Genomic DNA, 20289 nt, shown 5'->3' on the forward strand with positions numbered 1-20289 from the left:
TCTTTGGGGGGGGGGGGGGAAGTCCATACAGACAATATTAATTTCTAAATTATTAACTAACAAACTTGTGCTTAAAGTGCTTTGTCAATATTGTAGAAAATGTTAAAAACGTAATCATCATCTTGGCCTCCTCTGACGACCTGTTTGCTGCTGTCTGCTGCTGAAAGGCCGTGGGGAGAGGGGACACTTGGGCAGTGCATTTACTGCAGCATATAATGTGTTTTCTGGATACACTGTGCTTTTTCAGCATTCAAATATTGATGGCACCGTGTCAGAGCACTGGCTATGAATTTCAGACAGATCAGGCCTTAACTTAACAAAAAAGTTATCAATAGTTCTTTTCATCTTTTCTTATTACCCACAGCTACAGTACATCCACTTCTCTCAGGCCTAGGCTGCTCACTAGGGCTGAGTATCATCACTGATTTCTATAATCCATTCAATTCCGGTTCTCAAAGTCCTGATTTGATTCAATTTAGCCTCAGACAGTCAGAAATATTATAATTCTGATCATTTATCAGTACTGATACACATGAGACTTCATCAGAATTGTGAAAATCACAGCAGATGCCTTTGTGTGAAAGTAACTGAGAATAAAACACAGGAAAACATGAAGGAGATTTTCCTGGTCTGGCTTTGTATAGCAGATAACCTTAAAAATATTCTGCAATTTTGCATAATTTTAAGAAATTTAAATTTCTTCAGTATTGAACAGCAGAAATTAGGCTTTCTTGTCCGAGGTCATTTAAGTGAAAAAAGAAAAAGCGCTGTAAACAACGCTAGACTGGTGGGTAATAAGCAAATGAATAATGCAGAAAACAGATTTGAGACGGGAAACTGTTCCTGAAGTACAGAGAGAGAGAGAGCTGTGCAGGAAGTGTGATTTTTATCGTGGTGGAAGCAAAACAGCAAAAGTCAGAGGGAATTCATGACGACATTGATCAAATGTGAAGCGCAGTTTGCTGCTTCTTTTGCTGCAGGCTCGGTGAATTTTGGTTGGAGAGAGGCAAAACCTGCAGCTCAGAATCAGCGCAAAAAGACGTAAACACAGCGCGGACCCGAAGAATCGCTAAGCTCCGACAGCGTGTCCGTGTTCAGGCCGTCGGGTGAGAAAGCCGAGAAAGACGAAGCTGATTCTGATGTGTTGGGTCCGCTCCGTGTTTAGGTCTTTGTGTGGAATCCGTTAATGAATTGATATCGCTTTATTCAAGCTACTCACCTCTCTCTTCCACCTGCACTTTCAACTGGACCACGGCCAATCAGAGAGGTCCCGCCCCTGACTATCTCTGATTGGTTTAGTCCACGATAGGGGCATAATGTGTGTCTGTTGTTGACCACACGGAGAGTTACAGAGATTTTTTTTTTGTTACCGGAACAGTTGGTCGCACCTGTGCGACCAAATATTTATTTTTAGTCGCACCACTGAAAAATTTGGTCGCATTTGCGACCAAATTGGTCGCACTCTAGAGCCCTGTATGCTCTGGAAATTGAATCACAACTTCCAGGCAGAGGGATAAATTGTTAAAACAAACTTTCTCTTCACTTATCAAATCATTTGCTTAACACAAGCAGGTTGGAAACAGGCTGGAAAAGTAGTTCATGATGGTTCTTAAATGATATTTTATGCACTGACAGTGGGAAAAAGGTTTGTAACAATCTGTTGCCAGATTGGGAGGTTATTTAAATCTCTGGCCTAAAAGGATTGTCCTGGTAGATTTTGGCAATTAAAAACCGTGACGGTGATTAAAAAGAGAAGTGCCAGAAATCCCACCTACAGTTCTTCCTATTAGCTGTATTTTTCTTGATTTGATAGTGGGAAGTGCTTTTGTGGGTATGTGATTGGCACACACACACAAACACACACAAATATATATAAAACTGTTTGATGTATACAGGCCTGAAACAGAAAAACCGATAGCCAGAAAGAGATCTTTTAGTAGCCTGAATCTTCTCCAGCTTTAATTACACTATATTGATCAGAAGCAGGAGGAAGGAAAAGGAAGGGGAGATCGAGTGAAGAGAGGGAGACAGTTGGTGAAACTGTCTCTCTGGCTACGGCTGTAGTTACTGTAAAGCTTGTAAAAAAAGGAGGGGGGCAGGGTGTTTGAGCAATTACTCCAAAGTCATACAGTAGATAATTAGAAAATTCCCCCTAACCCACCACAGTGTCTCTCTGCATACATCCATTTAGCTTAGCTGATACAATGAAACAGTGAGGGTGTCAAATTCATTTAAGTCACCAGCCAAAATGCATTGTTCACATCCATCTCGCAGCTTCATGCTTGGTTTGATTTGAAATTCTCAGCATTGATTTTTCGGTCCCTTGTGCCTTTGGTCTGTTTCTTTCTTGTAATCAGCTATAATAGAATGGTCATGCATGACACTCCTGGCTTCCCTGTACCAACTTTAGCTATATGTTAAAGATGCAAAGAGGACTGCTTCTGCAAAACTGCGCTTCTTCTCTCATTTTTAGGTTGACCTACTTTGGCAAAGAGCTTAGGTTCCTTCCTTTGTTTCTCGCACTGTTGTGGCAAGGGCAGAAAATCTGCAAACTCTCCTACTGTATTTTCCTCCACACCCACTCCTGCTTCTGATCCAGGCGGATGGTAGATGAGTCCAGCACAGTAAAATATGCCAGATTCAACCTCACTGCCCCAGCGAAAACTTTCCTGGTGCGTCTCACAGAACTGTATTCTGGGGGTTAAGGAGCTTATGTCTAGTATACGGCGCATGGAGAAAGGAGCTGAGCAGTGATTCGCCATGGGGGGGGGGCGAGCAGAGTGAAGCCTCTCTGTGTAGAGTGTATCTCATTATGGCTGAACTGTGTGTTACCTTTGGTAAACAGTGGGGAATATTTCTTAGTCGAGCGTCACTCTAAAAGCAGCAGGCTGGTAAACGACCACGGCCCAACAGTGCCGCAATGCCATTGCTCAAATATACAGCCCCATAGCGATGTATGAGTTCAGTCATGATTAGTCAGATAGAATAAATAATCTGCTCTTATGACAGCCCTCTTCATTTCACCGTGTGTTAAATGGATGCCACGTCCAACTCTTTTGTGTTAGTAAATTCCCTCCAGTTATTTTTGCTGAATGACCTTCTCAATCACGAGAAAAGTCAAAAATTCAATTTCTGAGAGAAGCATTCATTATCATAGCCTTTGTGCTGAAGGGTACCTGCCCATTTACTGTGCATTAGAGCGATCCATAGTATATTTGTAGGCAATTTCAATAGCATATTAAGCAAATCAACAAATTAGAGAATCATAAGGCATTTGGCAATATAACGTGAATACTATCAGAGCCACACAAACATGCAATGCCACGAGTATGATGAGAATGACGCCATTTCTAAATTCCTATCAAGTGTTGATGCTCATATTCAGAACTTTTGATTTACTTTTCCCCAACAACTACACTGGCTCAAACAATTATTTGATGAGACTGAACAGGACACTGCTGATGTTTATATTTCTAGTCCTCTTTCCAAGTCTGTCTTGAGGCTGAGAAAAGCTGCAACACACGCACTGCTGTGTGCCAGCCCGACTTCAACACTTCCACATATTTCCTCGAATTGTTGTGACGTTCTGCACACTGTGCTTCTGTACAGCTGAGTCTCTCACATGTGAAGAGCAAAACATGAGTAATTAAATCTTCATTCCTCCACCCACACTACCGCATTCACGTCTGTTAAATTGAAAAACTACACGGTGTAAAACAGATCCACTTAAGTCGACGCCTCACTGACTCTTGTAGTATAGCGTCACGAAGCGGGGGAAGCTTTCGTTAACCTTTGCGCTAACACTACAGCGGAGTCTTGTTTTGATGTTATATGACCCTCCAGAGACTTTGTAAATCAAACACTAATTACAGCGTACAGTGACCTGATGGCTGAAATGTTACATCTGATGTGCTCCGTGGGCTAAAAGACAGCTGAGTGAATTCTTGTCTAAAGTAGAGTGCTTCAGCAAACTGTAAGCTGCTTGATTAATTAAGACATGCTGACAACTGGTGAACTCTGCACAACATTATAGATCCACTGCCTAATTGGAAAGAATGGACAACAGTCAACACATTTTCTTCACTTCTTGGCAGCTGCACTGTAGTTGTAATAATGAATATAGAAAATATAGAAAAAAAATGAAACAGTCGATTCTAAAAGGATCCTTACAATGAATGAGTCAACTCATTGTTAGATTAACCTATATGGGCACCTTTTTTGTTACGCCCCTGCTGGCCGATAACTGATTCACTGCCAATTTATATGAAAATTTGAACTGACTCACTTATCAAAGTTAAGACAAACACTGGACCTAGCTTTTTTAAAGTCCCTTGCAGTCTGAGGCTCATGGGTTGGAACCCCCTTTTCGTTTTTGGTAATCCAGCCTTGAGTCCATCAAACAGTATTTGTACAGATTATTTTATGTCTTACCTGCCCTGAACTTTGATGTCAGAAATGGCATAGAAGTATCTGGACAGGTTGTTCTCGTCCACCATCGTTGCTCCTGTGGCAGGCCGGAGCAGGCGGATTCTCAGATCAGTAATGGTAAAGAAGTCCCTCAGCTTCTTGGTCGTGTCTAGCTGGCCGTAAAGTGAGGCCATGTTGTGGAGCCGGGGTCCAGCAAACAGTGCAAATCGGTCCTTGATCTCAAAGCGTACAGTTTTGTCGTTCTTCCACACGTACCCTCGTGAGTAGTCCTCGGTGCAGATAATGTCCAGCAGGGTATGCTGAGTTAGGTCTTGTACCGTCTTGGGCTCCATGGTGAAGGCGTCCAAGCAATCAGTGGCGTAGAACTGGTAGGGCTGCCAGGTTCGTCCATAATCTAGTGATTTTTCTAGGACCATCTGTTCGGGTCGGCCTGACTCAAAGGTGAGGACAATGTCTTCAGTCAGCTCAATGGTTTTGTTCCAAGATAGAGTGATGTTGACCAGTAGGGGTTTTGGGTACTTCTTCCAGGAGGTGGACTGCCAGAAGGTTGTGGGGTTGCGGCCCTCAGTGTCGAACATCAGCCCTGGGGGGTGGGCGAGCTCTTCAGTGGTGGCGTCACATTCATTGTTACACATGTAAGGGTTTTCCTACATAAGGGTAACAGAGGAAGCAAAGAGCAGAAGAGAAAGCAATAAAAATGTTGCTCACAACAACAACTAACAAGAACAAATCAGGCCATTGTCAGAGTTGATTATTCAGAAAACTTTATATAATAGTTGAATTGTAAATGTCATGCAACACCAAGATATTTGGCGATTTTTGAAGACATGAGCTATTCATGAAAGGCAAGCAGGAAAAGAGTGAGGTTGTCTCAGTAGTGGGCATACAATTAGAAGCAGTCAAAGACACACTGCACTGATTTGTGTTGCACATTTATCATTTAAGAGTCTGCCAACAACCTATTGCCAGGTGGAACAAAGAGGTGGCCACTAAAATTTGATCACTTGGCAAACCAAATTGTGAAGCTTGTGTAAATAATTAGGTGCATCAAGTAACTACTATTTTTCTCACTGAACCCTTACTATGGCCATTGTTCCCACACAAATATTTAAACATTAAAAAAACACATCCCTTTAATGACATTATGGGCAAAAACAAAAACTATAGCAAGGATTCTAGACTATTTTCCTCAAATAAGGATTTAAGTCCCTGAAGCATGCTTATCAGGGGTTAAAGCAACCCGATATCATGCAAAGTGTATAACAGGCACGCTGGTCCACCGTGTCCATCACGCTATGCCTCTACAAAACGTGAAATGTCCCGCTTGCAGAAGTTGCAGTAAGGTGCAGTAACAGCAGAGGGAAATATTTTAATTCAAGCCAACACGAAAATAATCAAAGGAAAGCATTTAAACAGACATTACATGTATATATATGTATATATTAGGGGTGCAACGATATTCGTATCGATATTGAACCGTTCGATACAGTGCTTTCGGTTCGGTATGCATATGTATCAAACAATACAAAATTTGTAATTTATTTTATCAACTTTCCTTCTGACGATGCTGTCTGTGTTGAGCGCTCAGTGAATCTGCGTTCGACTACTCTGCCTAGGCTGCACTGTCGAGCGCAGATCCACTGAGCGCTCAACACAGACAGCATAGTCAGAAGGAAGAGCGCAGGGCAAGCTAGCGAGACAGAAGTTAAGCTCTCCTTGCAACATGGCAAATTGAACCTCCCCCACCCTCATTCAGATGTGGCGTTTGGAACTATTTTGGTTTTCATGTGACGTATGACCCTGAAGGTAAGCGCGTCATGGACAAAAGTAAAACAGTATGTTGGATGTGCCACGCAATGCTCAATTACATGGGTGGGAACTAGTGTGTTAGCGCAGTTAGATCGTTAACGTGTTGGCCGTCTAGCCCCATGCACAGGGCGATCAGGGGTAGCTCGTTAATGGAGATTTGCCGTGTTGTGGCGTTAAGGTCATTTCAACGAGATTAACCTGAAAGCACTAGTGGGAACACAACGAATATGACTGCACATTTACGCCGACATCATCCTAGTGCAAAGACAAGTGGAAGCAGACAAAAACGACAAGCATGCTACAAACTTTACCCGAGTCATTTAGACAGCCGTTAGCACATGATTCTCCTTATGGGGACCTGATATGTTTAATATGCTGCTGAGAATATAGCCCAGAAGAAGCGTATAGTATAGCTTTTATTTTGGAAAGAGACATTTCTCTGTAATAAACTCTCTTTTCCAAAGATGAGTGATTCCTCAATCAGATACAGGGCTCGCAATATCGCTAGCCCGACGTCCTGGGGATAGCGATTTTTCCAGTCGGGCTACCAAAATCTATCTCTGCCCTGCCCTTCGGGCTATTGTAGGAAGGAAAAATATATGTCAATGCTTTTGCATTCTTTCGGAAATGTAGCTGGGTAATTATGTCATTGGCATCGGTGAGCCACTGTCAATATGTGGCATATTGAAATCGCGTTTGAATTTGCGCTTGTTTTTTGCTTTCACTTTGCAATCGCGCGAACTGTGTATAGAGAGCGACAGCACTGATTGGTGAGTGATGATAATTTGCGCACCAATTCCTCTGACATCGTCTTATCAATCGTTAGCTTACTATGCAAACATGACAAGTGAAATCTCCCGCAGCAAGCTTAAACATGTAAGAGGATGCAGAGAATCGCTGAGCGTTATGTGAGTGCGTGTGTAAAAGCAGCAGGATATATATTTGACTACGATGACCTGGATGACTGAGAACCTTCACAGACAGATATATATTTTTGTTCTGCTGAGCCAAATAAGACAGGTCAGGGTGAAGAAGTGACAGCCAAAGAAAAGCTTACCACAAAACGGAAAAGTTATGACAAATCAGACTATAAGGCAAAAAGAAAGTGCAGCTTTATGGTTTCATGGACAAAAGAATTTCTGTGGCTGCGATATGATGAGCTAAATAACCAGGGCTGCACATAAGTGGTCCGCAGGTGCGCATTCGCTGTCAAAATAAAAAACACGCACAAGGGTTAGGGTTAAATTTAAAAACTGTACTTTTGAGTTAAAATATATATTTATAATTTTAATAAATGACAAATTAAAAAGGTATGAACATTTTTTTTTGTATCGAAAAAATATCGAACCGTGACACCAAAGTATCGAACCGAACCGTGAATTTTGTGTATCGTTGCACCCCTAGTATATATATATATATATATATATATATATATATATATATATATATATATATATATATATGCCTAGCCTGCCTAGCTTAATCGTTTCCAGCAATTAAGGACCCTGCAATGTATTTCATACATTTTCTGCACTTCAGCTTCTTGGCTTTAAATATATTATCTCCTTCTGCCGGTAATGCAACTTCTGCATGGGTGTACATTTCAAATTTTGAATAGCCAAATGGACAAGTGACATGAACACGGTGGACTGGCGTGTCTATACACATCTGTACACAGTATGTTGTGATACTGGGTTGGTTAATGTGGACCAGAATTATCCAGAACAGCACCTTTGATTAATTGGTAACAAAATTTCATTAAGCTAGCTAACCTAGCTTAATACATAGTACTGTAAAGAGAGTTCATTTTTTGAGTGCTGCTGTCTGGCATTGTTTCCAGTTGATGTCATGGAGATACTTGCATAGTACTAAGTATGACAACCCATGCTTTTCTTTTGTTTTTGTTTTTTTTGTCACTGTGATTTCATGATTTCATGTCAATAAAGTTGTACTTGTGGAACTTTGTCCTTTAGCTGAGGGCTTTGGCTAACACTAGATCAGCAAGCATATCTGAGAAACATTTAAATTGGCAGGTAACTATAAATTTTTCAAACAACTCAACAAATACTTCTAAACACCAAATGTTTCTGTGCAGTCTGGACCACAGTGTGTCTGCAAACACTGTATTTCCCAGGGAGAAAACAAAATAACAATGTGTGATCAGTTCAGTCTAAGAGATGGAGAAAGACGTCAGTAAGAGAGGACAGGAGAGGAAGAAGAGATTATTTTCAAAGATAAAAACAGCACAGTGACATTTGATAAGTCAGACAGCGTCTATGATGTTTTGCAGAAGTTATATTTTTTTACATTCTGAAAAAACTTGAAAGATAAATTGAAGGGTCCTTGAGTACTCCTTGATGGAGGCTAAATTAATTCGTTTGCAGTACTGTGTAAGGTTTACAATGCTGGGTTGGAGTGGTGCAGAGCAGGCTGTGGTGTTCATGGTCAATGTTATGTTATATTGAAAGCAGCAGACATTTAAGTTTGATCTGATTGGGCTGCTTATATATGTCAGTTAATTCAATTAAATCTACAAGAAGCAGGAGACTTTAGAGCAGCAGCATCCAAGGTCAGCTGATCACATCCTGTATGCAAAGAAAACAAATCTACTTGGAGTTCACTATGCAAATTTGCATTTTTATTCCCTATGTGATTCTTTTCCCTGTGCTGCACCACCACATGGCTATAGCAGATCTTAGGATTCTCCCTGGCAAATGCCACTTTAACCCCTGCTTATATATGGCAGCCATGCCTGGATAAGCTAATGATAAGCTGGGCCATGAAAAATTATTCTTCAGTCTGTAGTGATATGTGGGGAAAATGATCTTGTTCTGTTTTTAACATATAAGAGTTTATGTAAAGATAACAAAATTATATGATAAAAGAAATATCTCCTAAAAAGTGACTTTCTTTTCAGTTTCCTTTGGCCTTCATATTTGTCTGACTTTATTTTTCATTTTCTTTAAAAGATTCATTAAAATCTTGTGGGCAGTTGAATCACTTTTATCAACTTCATTCAAAAAAAAAAAAAAATTATGCACACATAACATATAATTTTCACATCAGAAATTTCTCTTGAGGTTTCCAGAGTTTCTTCACATTCTTTAAATTCATCAAGCTCCTTGCTTGAAAGAGGTCTCTCCAAAAACATTTGTCCGATTTACCACAAATCATTACCAGGCAATGTTCTCTCTCCTTGCTCCCTGGGGGCTCGATCTAGCTGTCAGGGGGAGGAGGCACTCTTCCAAGAGGACCTTTCAAGTGTTACAAGCTCCAATTTATCAGGACAAGATAATCCACTACTTGATTAGGTGGGAGATGTCACCCTGTGTGTGTGAGTGCGTGTGGAAGTGAGTGTGGCGATGTGGTGAGGAAACAGGGACAGGAGCGGGTCTCTGATGTAAGACAGTCTAATGAAGCGGCGAGGCAGAGATCGAGTAAGTTAGAGTGAGAAACAGCTCTATTCACCTAATAAGCTTTGCAAGTTTTTCCTCGTCCTCCAAGGCAAGGTGACAATGAAACAGGGCTCTGTCAGGCCTTCTGACTTTTGGAGGGACCCATTAATATCCTGTCTGGGCTATCCCCTACAGGCTTCTCCCAGTACTGGACAGCGGTGACAGAGGAAGGCAGGCTGGCAGTGGAAAATTCCACTTGGGTTTTATTATACCGACTTAATGGCGTAGGTTAGGTGTGGCATTAACTGCAGCATCTGGTGCACCGTGCAGCCACAGACAGATGTGTAATAAGTCACATGTGACAGTTATGCATGATTAGGGGGTGGGGGAAGTCTCTAAAAACATACTTGGCATGCAGAATAGCTGTGTTTCTATGGCTTGTTGGGAATGTGTATTTATTGAGAGAGACCTAAAACTGAGCTCATATAAGATTCAAGAAGGAAGAAAATTTGGATTTATTGTTGTAGATTTTCCCGCTGTTTCTAACATAGCAACTAAACTATTTATGCTATTTCCTATTAAATTATGTTTTTAGTTATAATGAATGCTGCTGTTGACATCATACTATGCATTCTTACACTGAGTCATTATCTACTTGCTTTCCTGCAGAATTTAGTTTTTTAATTAGCTCATTGTAGTAAATAGACTCCATCAGACGTGAATGTCATTCTGAACCGAATTCAACACATCAGTCAAGTAAAGACATATTATCAGCAGGATTTTGTACTGAATCTCATCCACGCTACGTCACTTTTTAAACCTTTCACATTGACATTACCTTATAGCCAATCCTTTCTCCTTTTTTCTAAGTGCTCACATAAATAATAATGAATTAATTTGAATTGAATCTATGTAGATATGAGGGTGAAGTGTTCAGCACGGTGGATCTCCAGACACTATGGTGGTCTGGACACTAGAAAAGACCTGAGCATAGACTTCTTGGATGGTCTGTTAGCAAAATTAAGTATGAAGCAAGCCATCATGACTAATCAGTGACTCAAGTCAACTTAGATGAATTGTGTGGCTCATTGCGACCACCCAGTAACAATGGTTATATTTGAGTGTTAGTGGAGATCAAACAGCTATAGAGACCAAAAATGCTGGTTGGCTGTGAATTTGTTCATTTCTGGCATCTGCTCAGTAATGAACTCTGGCTTTGGCACTTTTACATTGGAGTTTGAGGTTTTTGGGGGTGTTTTTCAGCCCCAAAGCTGCCAGTTGATCTTCCCTAGTGTACCAAAATGGCTAGAGCAGGATTTGGCTTTAATACGTCTGAAGAAGCAAATTTCTCATGAATGCCCATCAGCTTATAGTATGCCATGCTATACAAAGTTGAAAGGCACTTGTTTTGGGGTCACATCTGTGACTTACTTGCTTAGGCCAGTGGCTGAAGTAAACAGTCTTAGGATGTCTCTGTGGGAGCAACTATATCATCTCTGAGGTCAACCCTATTTATTCCTTTAAGTCTAAATAATGCTGATCCAATGATCAGCTATTACTGTAACATCCAAACACACACACACCCAGGCTACTCACACAAAGTGCCGGTACATCACAGTAATCAGACAAAGATGTATCCCTATCGATCCCTGTGGCCGTGCAGCTGAAAATCTGCTGCATGTAGCACCTTGCAGCCCTGACCAGTGGTCCTGCGATCCCCTGAACACGCAGGTTAAAAACCTTTCATTACTGTCTCCTCCGCTTCTCGCCTAACGACAAAATACTGCCTTTATGAAGATCAATAACCACACTGGTCTGCCAGAGAAGAGCAAGGAGATAAAATGCTGAGTATACGCCTTTATGAAGATCAATACTAGATTTCTGTGTTTTACTGTGGGGTAGTGCTAAGGCCTTTACTAGTGAATTAATGGTTTGGCACGCGTTTAACCATCTGACAGGACCCGGCACGACAACAGCAGCATTTTTGTAATTACAAAAGATGTTTCTATTAATCCCAGTGTGATGATAAGTGGCCAAGATGGGGGGCAGCCAGCGGAGATTACAAAGCCAGCGCTGAGATAGCAAGAGCGGAAAGGTCATGCCAAATTGGCACTAATAGAGATGCAGTCAACCCACCCAAAACACACTGGATTATTAGCACTGTGATGCAGTGATATAGTGTGAGAGAGCAGTGGTGTGCATGTGAGTGTGTTTGTGTTTGCAGGTGGGTGTTCATATACCACCAAGTATGTGGTTGTGGGTGGATAATATCAGGAAGCTGCTCTAAATTCCTTTGGTGTTGTCCCCATTATAGTCAAACTGTTCAGGCTAATTTAACCAACCGGCTAGAGGAATAAAAATCAGCAGTGCTGCAACACAGTGGGTAATGAATTAGACTCATCTCATTCAGCTGCACTCAACAGACCAGCGTTATTTGTAGCGTTTAGGTCACAGGGAAGTGTTTGCCTATTTGTTTACAGGCTAAAGGCTTTTAGATATGTTTAAGCAATTTGCCTGTTGTACTCACAGAAGTAACACAAGACACCATTTTGGCTTCAAATTACAGATCCTGGATCTTTTATTGTGACTCGGTAACTGCTACGATTTAGTGAACAATCATCAGGAATTTAAGCAGCTGCAGTTAAAACGTCCTATTAAACTTAACAAAACCAATTATCCTAGAAAAAATAAATATATTCTTAGTTTTATGCAAATTCTCCATGTGTATCTATGCTGTACTATAGTGGAAAAAACAGCATGCTGTTATGATCTCCTGTTAGCATTTTCTCATCACCTGTACAACAAAGGGTCGCATTAACCTTATTTCAAAGGGATCTTTGACCCAAACAGTTGGATACGGAGGCTTCAGCGGATGCATGATGAGCAGACGGGCGAATTCATACACAAAAGAAGAGAAGAGCAGATAAGTTACTGAGGTTTAAAATAAGATATGACCATGCTGGCTGACAGCCTTGGCCTGGCCACACAGTAACCACTGATGGAGGATGGGACCTGAGGGAATATAAATTTACTAACTGCAGACAAGCCATCTTGATAGATGGGCTCACACCAATCAAACCAATCCGCTTGTGTGACAGATGTCTTGGACGTGCAACCCAGATAGCAAATTGAATTCACACTCCATCGATTCGTCTTTCTAACTCGCTCCCTTTTTCTTTTGCTTCCTGTTCTTTGTTTCATGTTCTAAGAAATCTCATTTCAGAGTGGGATCAGTGTTTAAATATAAGAGAAATAAATCAATTTTAATATGTGGCCTGATCTTTTTTTTCTTACTCTTTTAAGAGGAACTTACTGGAGCAGGACCTGTACTACTTCATTAGAAGTAGTACAGAAAAATAAAGCATATTAAATCGATGGGGGGACTTTTCATCAGGTGATCACTGCATATCAGTGTTATTAATCAGTGAATATCTTACAGTTTAGGCGGTACACCTCCAGTGACCTTGCTGATGAAATCACTCCACTCTGAAACCATGCTCTGGTGTGGATACTGTGTCACAGACTTCACGCATCATATCAGTGTAATATCCATGTGTAATTTAGTGTTATAGATGATGGCGGATATGGCAGACATCTATCTAACCAAAACACACGAGCAATCCTTCCTTGCGGGTTCTTGTAACAAACAACAGAGACAAAGACAGATGATGAGTGGCTGCAGTTTATCACTAAGCACACATCAATACCACATCTTCAGAACGCCTGTTTATTTCACTGACCCGCCCTCCAGCCTCTGCAGATTTGATCAAAGGAACCAAAAATGATTTGAAACATTTCTGGACATTAACCATCCATCTGTGGTTTGTATTAGAAAACAGGATATTATATAGCAACGGGATAGTCAAAAACAGTATTGGTGTGGTTGTACTGCCATTTTTCAAGGAATCTAAACATTGTTCTTCTGCATATTCTGCAAAAAATCATGCGGAAATGGAAAAGATGCACCATCATTCTGTATGTGGCAATAAATCTACAATAAAACAAGTAGAGTGGGGCATCAGTTTTACATGAATCAAGAAGCTCCTGTGATTTCTGTGTTAAATGTCTCTAACTTTGTACCATTTGTGGAAATCTTTTTTTTTTTGTTGACAGTGTAGAATTCCTCCCACCTCCGCTGCAGAAATCTATAATCCCTTCCTTATATATATATAAATCTATTTCTCTTCCATGTTTGTACCTCTCTCTCCTCAGCCAGGTGTGTGTATAAGTGTGTATGTGCATGTGTGTAGGATGTGGGGGTTGGGGGTTAAAGCTATCCCTGCTGCATTAATGAGACCTTGTGTTCCACAATAGATTTCTTCACCCCAACCCAGTGGCTTGATTGAAGCATTGCTCTCTCAATTTCAGTCTCTTTCGCTCGCTCTCTCTCGCTTTCTCTCGCTCTCTCTAGTCATGCCAACACCTTCAGTGGATCCCTCCTCTCCCTCTCCCCGTCTCCCATGGTGATGGGTGGTGCAGACAGAAAGAGGAGCTTAACCTGGACGTGGAATGAATATTGGATGCCAGTGTGACAGATTACAGTGGTAATAGACACCCTGGTCAAATCCTCACAAGGATTACAATCATATTTTCAAATGGCTCAGGGTCGGCCGGAGGTCGTCCAGCCTGGACTGTGCTCAACAACCCAGAGGGAGCCCTAAAATCCCACACTTACACATGCTGAGACAGGTTCCTCTGCCAATTGTGTGTGTAAAGCATGGTTTTGCATATAATGTTAGCTCTGATGTTAATATAAACACTTTTTACTAAACCAGTGCAGCTACTGGTCATTAATCATGCAAAACAAGGAAGATGAAGGCCTTAAACTCTGGAACAATTAAGGAAAATAAAATAATACATCATAAAGTTTTAGAATAATATATCAAAGCAATAATAGTCAATACACTTCTCGCTTATTTGCTCTTTTTGCTGAGACACTTTTTGGAGTTGGAGCTAGCCGCCGGTTAGCTAAGTTGACCGTAAAGACTGTCAAAATGTGTCTATATGAACCACTAACCTGTATGTGACTATCATATACAACCATCATATACCAGCATACTGAGCTTAGACTCAGCATGAAATGTGCTGAAGCCCTACACAAGCACTGACTGCAGACCACCAGCTCAAAGGGTCCGATAGATGAAATGTGCTGTTTTGTAGCACCACTGGGGGAAATCCAATAGTGATCCAAAAGGCAGTGAGCTGCACCATTCAGCCACCTTAAGCACCACAGCATGGGCCGTCCAGTCGACTGTGGAGGGGTTATGAGGTGAGACGATGTGTAAATGTTCTCCTGTTTCATTCATCGTGATCACTGGCAGCGATTTAGAAGATTCATGAGCCTTAAAACAATAGCGGGGAAAGCCTTCAGCATGCGGCCTCTGCACATTCAGAGGATATAAAAACAATTTTATATTCCATTATCTTTTATATGGCAATGCGGGCCCTACAGGGTGCCACTGCGATATGGTTTGGAGGACAGGACAACACCTCCTGCTTAAAAGATGTTATATTTGTGAGAGCGAGGTAAGTACACCCATTGAGAGCAAGAGCCAAGGAGTGTTTGATGGCTGTAGGTGTACCTTTAACAGAGACAGGTTAATGGCCCGCTACAGTATATTGGCATTGTATTCTGGCACATTTAACACCAAATTAAGAAAATTTATTCATGCAGCACATGAATGTATAGTTCACTGCTTCCTTCCTGTACAGTGAACATGCATTTGAGGAAATTAAGAAGTTGTGCAACATGCAAAAACCAGTTTGCATGTTGCAAAGACAGTTTGTCTCCAGTGCACACGAGGTTACCCCAGGAGTAGCCAACAGTTGCTCCAGCAGGAAACCACTTATGTAGAAGACTTTTAGAATAATTACATATCTGTGAGGTCTTTTCAAAGAGGACCCAGTGGTAACGGCTGTGTGCTGAAATGTAAAAAGAAAAAAGTATGCATCATTTCAAAGCCTAAGCCTTTTCCCCCCAAGTCTATAAAGTGTAATGGAGCATTAATAATGCACAAGTAACTTAACCAAAAATAAGTTTCAAACTTTTTCTGTTTAACTTCTGTCTGGAGCTGGTTAGATTTTATAGATTATATATTATTCCTGGCATATCAAAGTGTGGCTCATGGAGGGAAAACTCTATACAGTGCTGTAGATTTGGTTCTTTTGTAGTAAAAAACTACTAAAAAAATGTTTTGGATGACTGCATTGCTGCCTGCACCAAATCGCAAATGGAGGAAGGTTATTTTTCACTGTCATTCTCGTCTCTTCTTTCATTAAGATGACATTTCTGCAGTGAACTAATACACGAGGGTATAATCGATCCGCTGGCTGCTGCAGTGCTACATCTCTCAATCAAACTGTCTTGTCAGATAAAACGAAGACTTTGGAATTTTTCACGACACATTAGGACCAGAAACCTGTAGACATGATCACCCCTTAACTTCTAGCTGTGAAATCCCTCACGGCTTGACAACACAAAGCTGAGGCTACATCAAAAGCTGTCTACCCCACTCCATCGCCTGTCGCCATTCTTTCTCTCTTGCCATCTCTCAATCTACTGGTATTTTTAGTGTTATAATAGTGCTACACATCCTACATGGAGGCCCTCCAGAGAGACATGGATCACTGTCACCTTGACCAAGCTAAGAGTCTAAAGCCCAGCACAGGGAGCTGCCCTGGCTTCCTCCCCGTGGACACGAACCCTGCCTGACTGCAACAATAAGCCTACCTTACAAATTAATTCCAGATCATTTGCCAAAGGCGAATGAGTGGAAAACACAAAGGAATATTTGAGCTATATAGAAAGGCACTGACGTCAGTTACTATTGGTATGGCAAAGAAAAGCATGGGAATTTAGTTTTTGCATCAGCAAATTGTATCACAATGTGTGCTTTAAGTGCATTATTTTAAAGTACACAGAGCTTTTACAGCCATGGAGAAAGTTTAGTAGGATGTGCTACGACGTGATAAGATGAAGTAATTCTTTCATCTTATCGATAAATTGTAGCAGAATTTAGACAACAAACAGAGCACATATAGGTAAAATCCACTCAGAACCAGGAGGTTAAAGAGACGTAAAGCCTCACATCAGGGCCTCGTGTGCACAGTGCGGCCAATTCAATTAACTGACGCGCCACGACAGGAAATAAAAACCTCACGCAAGCTCTGATCTTCCTCCACCACTGCTGCTGTGGCGCTCCTGCTCAGTCCCCGGTCGAGGTGTGTTGCGTGGGTTGCAGCTTAATGCTGTTGCTTTGTTTGCCCATCCAGATTGCAGACTTTTAAATACATTTCAGACCAATGCTTTCCGCCTGCTCCCCTGCTGCTCTGTTAATATGCCCTCAGAGGAAGCTTAAAGGTACAGAAGCTGGTGGGTGACATTGCTGTTTGAAGCAAGTTTCCTGCTGGAGATAATCACTGTGTAATTTCGGAACAGTCCCTGCCAAGCCAGAACACTCACACAAGATTGTGTGAGCGTTTGGGGCTCTCAAGGTATCCTCTTTACGAGAGTTGACTTAATATTGTTAGAAAAAAATGTGACAACCGTAGCCGGTCCTTTTATGGAAGAGATTTCCTTTGCTGCTTTGTTAGCCTGTCATTCAGTTTTCTCTCAGTTTTATTGTGCTACATAGTGTTTTTGTCGCTACTCCCACGTTACTCTTTGACACTAAGTTGGTTGCGTCTGTAATTCTTAATTACTGTGTAATTACTAACCGGGAGGTGCTATTTACACAATATCATTGTAATCTACTGTAGTTCTTGTTTTCAGTTCACTTTCAGTACAATTCTCGATGTTTTTCGTTCATATATTTTACTTCTGTCCTTTAAGTTTTTTTCATGTAGACAATTTATGGTTTCATTTCCCTTTTTTAACATCAAATTAAGTGAAGCGTTACGCTTGTTTGGTTTCTCTTGCCTGTGTTGGGGGAACCCTCCTGTGTATTTTTGTGTGGTTGCTTGGTTGATTGTAAGACCTGCAAAACGACCTGGTCAAGCCCTTTTGCCAGCAAAGTCGCACAATTATTAGCAATAAAATGGAGCAGAAAAAAGGTTACCAGAGCAATACGATCACAGTTGTGGTCAGAAGTTTACATACACTCATCATGGAGATGAATGTCACTGTAATTTGGGGCTTTTAATTAATTCTTTGTTCTTTTGTAAGGTGGGATGATTGCACAGGATACATCTTTAACAGCTACTTCACAAGTTAATCTTTTAATAAGTAGTGCTTAAGGTTCTATAATGTGTTTTAAATTGACAAGACTCAACTTATGAACTTCTCAGTCATGATCATGATCAACTGGTACATATAGGATTTGTCTGATAGCACGCATTGGATTGATCAGTACTTAAAAATTGAAAAAGTGCAATATCGCTTTAAGCTTCTGGAATGACCTTCCTGACCTCAACCCTGTTGAGAACTTGTGGTCTATGTTTAAAAGGCCGGTTTGTGATAAGATAACAAGAAATTTAAATAAACTTTGTCTGTTTTGTCAAGAAAAGTGGTCAAATACAGTGGGGCAAAAAAGTATTTAGTCAGCCACCGATTGTGCAAGTTCCCCCACTTAAAATGATGACAGAGGTCAGTAATTTGCACCAGAGGTACACTTCAACTGTGAGAGACAGAATGTGAAAAAAAAAAATCCATGAATTCACATGGTAGGATTTGTAAAGAATTTATACCTAAATTAGGGTGGAAAATAAGTATTTGGTCACCTCAAACAAGGAAAATCTCTGGCTCTCACAGACCTGTAACGTCTTCTGTAAGAAGCTTTTCTGTCCCCCACTCGTTACCTGTATGAATGGCACCTGTTTGAACTCATCTGTATAAAAGACACCTGTCCACAGCCTCAAACAGTCAGACTCCAAACTCCGCCATGGCCAAGACCAAAGAGCTTTCGAAGGACACCAGGAAAAGTATTGTAGACCTGCACCAGACTGGGAAGAGTGAATCTACAATAGGCAAGCAGCTTGGTGTGAAAAAATCAACTGTGGGAGCAATCATCAGAAAATGGAAGACATACAAGACCACTGATAATCTCCCTCGATCTGGGGCTCCACGCAAGATCTCATCCCGTGGGGTCAAAATGATCATGAGAACGGTGAGCAAAGATCCCAGAACCACACGGGGGGACCTGGTGAATGACCTGCAGAGAGCTGGGACCAAAGTAACAAAGGTCACCATCAGTAACACACTACAACGGCAGGGAATCAAATCCCGCAGTGCCAGACGTGTTCCGCTGCTGAAGCCAGTGCATGTCCAGGCCCGTCTGAAGTTTGCCAGAGAGCACATGGATGATACAGCAGAGGATTGGGAGAATGTCATGTGGTCAGATGAAACCAAAGTAGAACTTTTTGGTATAAACTCAACTCGTCGTGTTTGGAGGAAGAAGAATACTGAGTTGCATCCCAAGAACACCATACCTACTGTGAAGCATGGGGGTGGAAACATCATGCTATGGGGCTGTTTTTCTGCCAAGGGGACAGGACGACTGATCCGTGTTAAGGACAGAATGAATGGGGCCATGTATCGTGAGATTTTGAGCCAAAACCTCCTTCCATCAGTGAGAACTTTGAAGATGAAACGAGGCTGGGTCTTCCAACATGACAATGATCCAAAACACACCGCCCGGGCAACAAAGGAGTGGCTCCGTAAGAAGCATTTGAAAGTCCTGGAGTGGCCTAGCCAGTCTCCAGACCTCAACCCCATAGAAAATCTGTGGCGGGAGTTGAAAGTCCGTGTTGCTCGGCGACAGCCCCAAAACATCACTGCTCTCGAGAAGATCTGCATGGAGGAATGGGCCAAAATACCAGCTACTGTGTGTGCAAACCTGGTAAAGACCTATAGTAAACGTTTGACCTCTGTTATTGCCAACAAAGGTTATGTTACAAAGTATTGAGTTGTATTTTTGTTATTGACCAAATACTTATTTTCCACCCTGATTTACGAATAAATTCTTTACAAATCCTACCATGTGGATTCATGGATTTTTTTTTCACATTCTGTCTCTCACAGTTGAAGTGTACCTCTGGTGCAAATTACTGACCTCTGTCATCATTTTAGGTGGGGGAACTTGCACAATCGGTGGCTGACTAAATACTTTTTTGCCCCACTGTATCCACCCAGAATCATGCCAGAATCTTGTTGATGGATATCAAAATGTGTGGTCGAAGTGCAAATCTGCTAAAAGACATTTAAGAAAACAATAGTGGGGTGTATATATACATATCTGAGCCATTAGAGAAAATTAACCAAATTCTTGCTTTTTAAAGCCATTAAAGAAGTTTGCTGTACAGTCATTCTTCAATAAAAAAATTCAAAGAAATGATTAAAAGCCCAAAATCACGGTGACATCACGCTGATAACAAGGTATGAAAACTTCTGACCACAGCGTGTGCGTGTGCTTTTTTCTCCCATTGAGTATAAATGTTGTAGAACAAATGTTTACTGTTCTATCATGTGATTAAAAATGACCAGGCTATTGTGTTTACATCGCTATATTTATTTTACCTTTATAGTTCATTCATGCTATCACTGATTTCTACCACTTTAGTCCAGCATAAAATATTTCCACAACTCCTAAATGAAAGGTCACGACACTGTGGCCAGTTGTGACCTTCATATGATGATGGATGCCTAATGGCTATAGGCCGA

At 41.2% G+C, this 20289-nt stretch overlaps 1 protein-coding gene across 2 annotated transcripts in view; it reads right to left on the bottom strand.

Moving 5' to 3' along the window:
* Positions 1-20289, bottom strand: part of ntng1a (netrin g1a) — a 113341-nt gene that overhangs the window by 57702 nt on the left and 35350 nt on the right. For both annotated transcript variants that reach the window (XM_085361950.1, XM_085361951.1), the window contains exon 2: positions 4432-5075. In XM_085361950.1, coding sequence (XP_085218076.1) covers positions 4432-5075 — 644 coding nt within the window. The remainder of the gene's footprint in view (positions 1-4431; positions 5076-20289) is intronic.

Source organism: Diplotaxodon limnothrissa, linkage group LG9 (assembly GCF_057381915.1).
Source record: "Diplotaxodon limnothrissa isolate DT_005_m linkage group LG9, D_limnothrissa_male_GT1.1, whole genome shotgun sequence".
In the NCBI taxonomy this organism is placed as follows: domain Eukaryota; kingdom Metazoa; phylum Chordata; class Actinopteri; order Cichliformes; family Cichlidae; genus Diplotaxodon; species Diplotaxodon limnothrissa.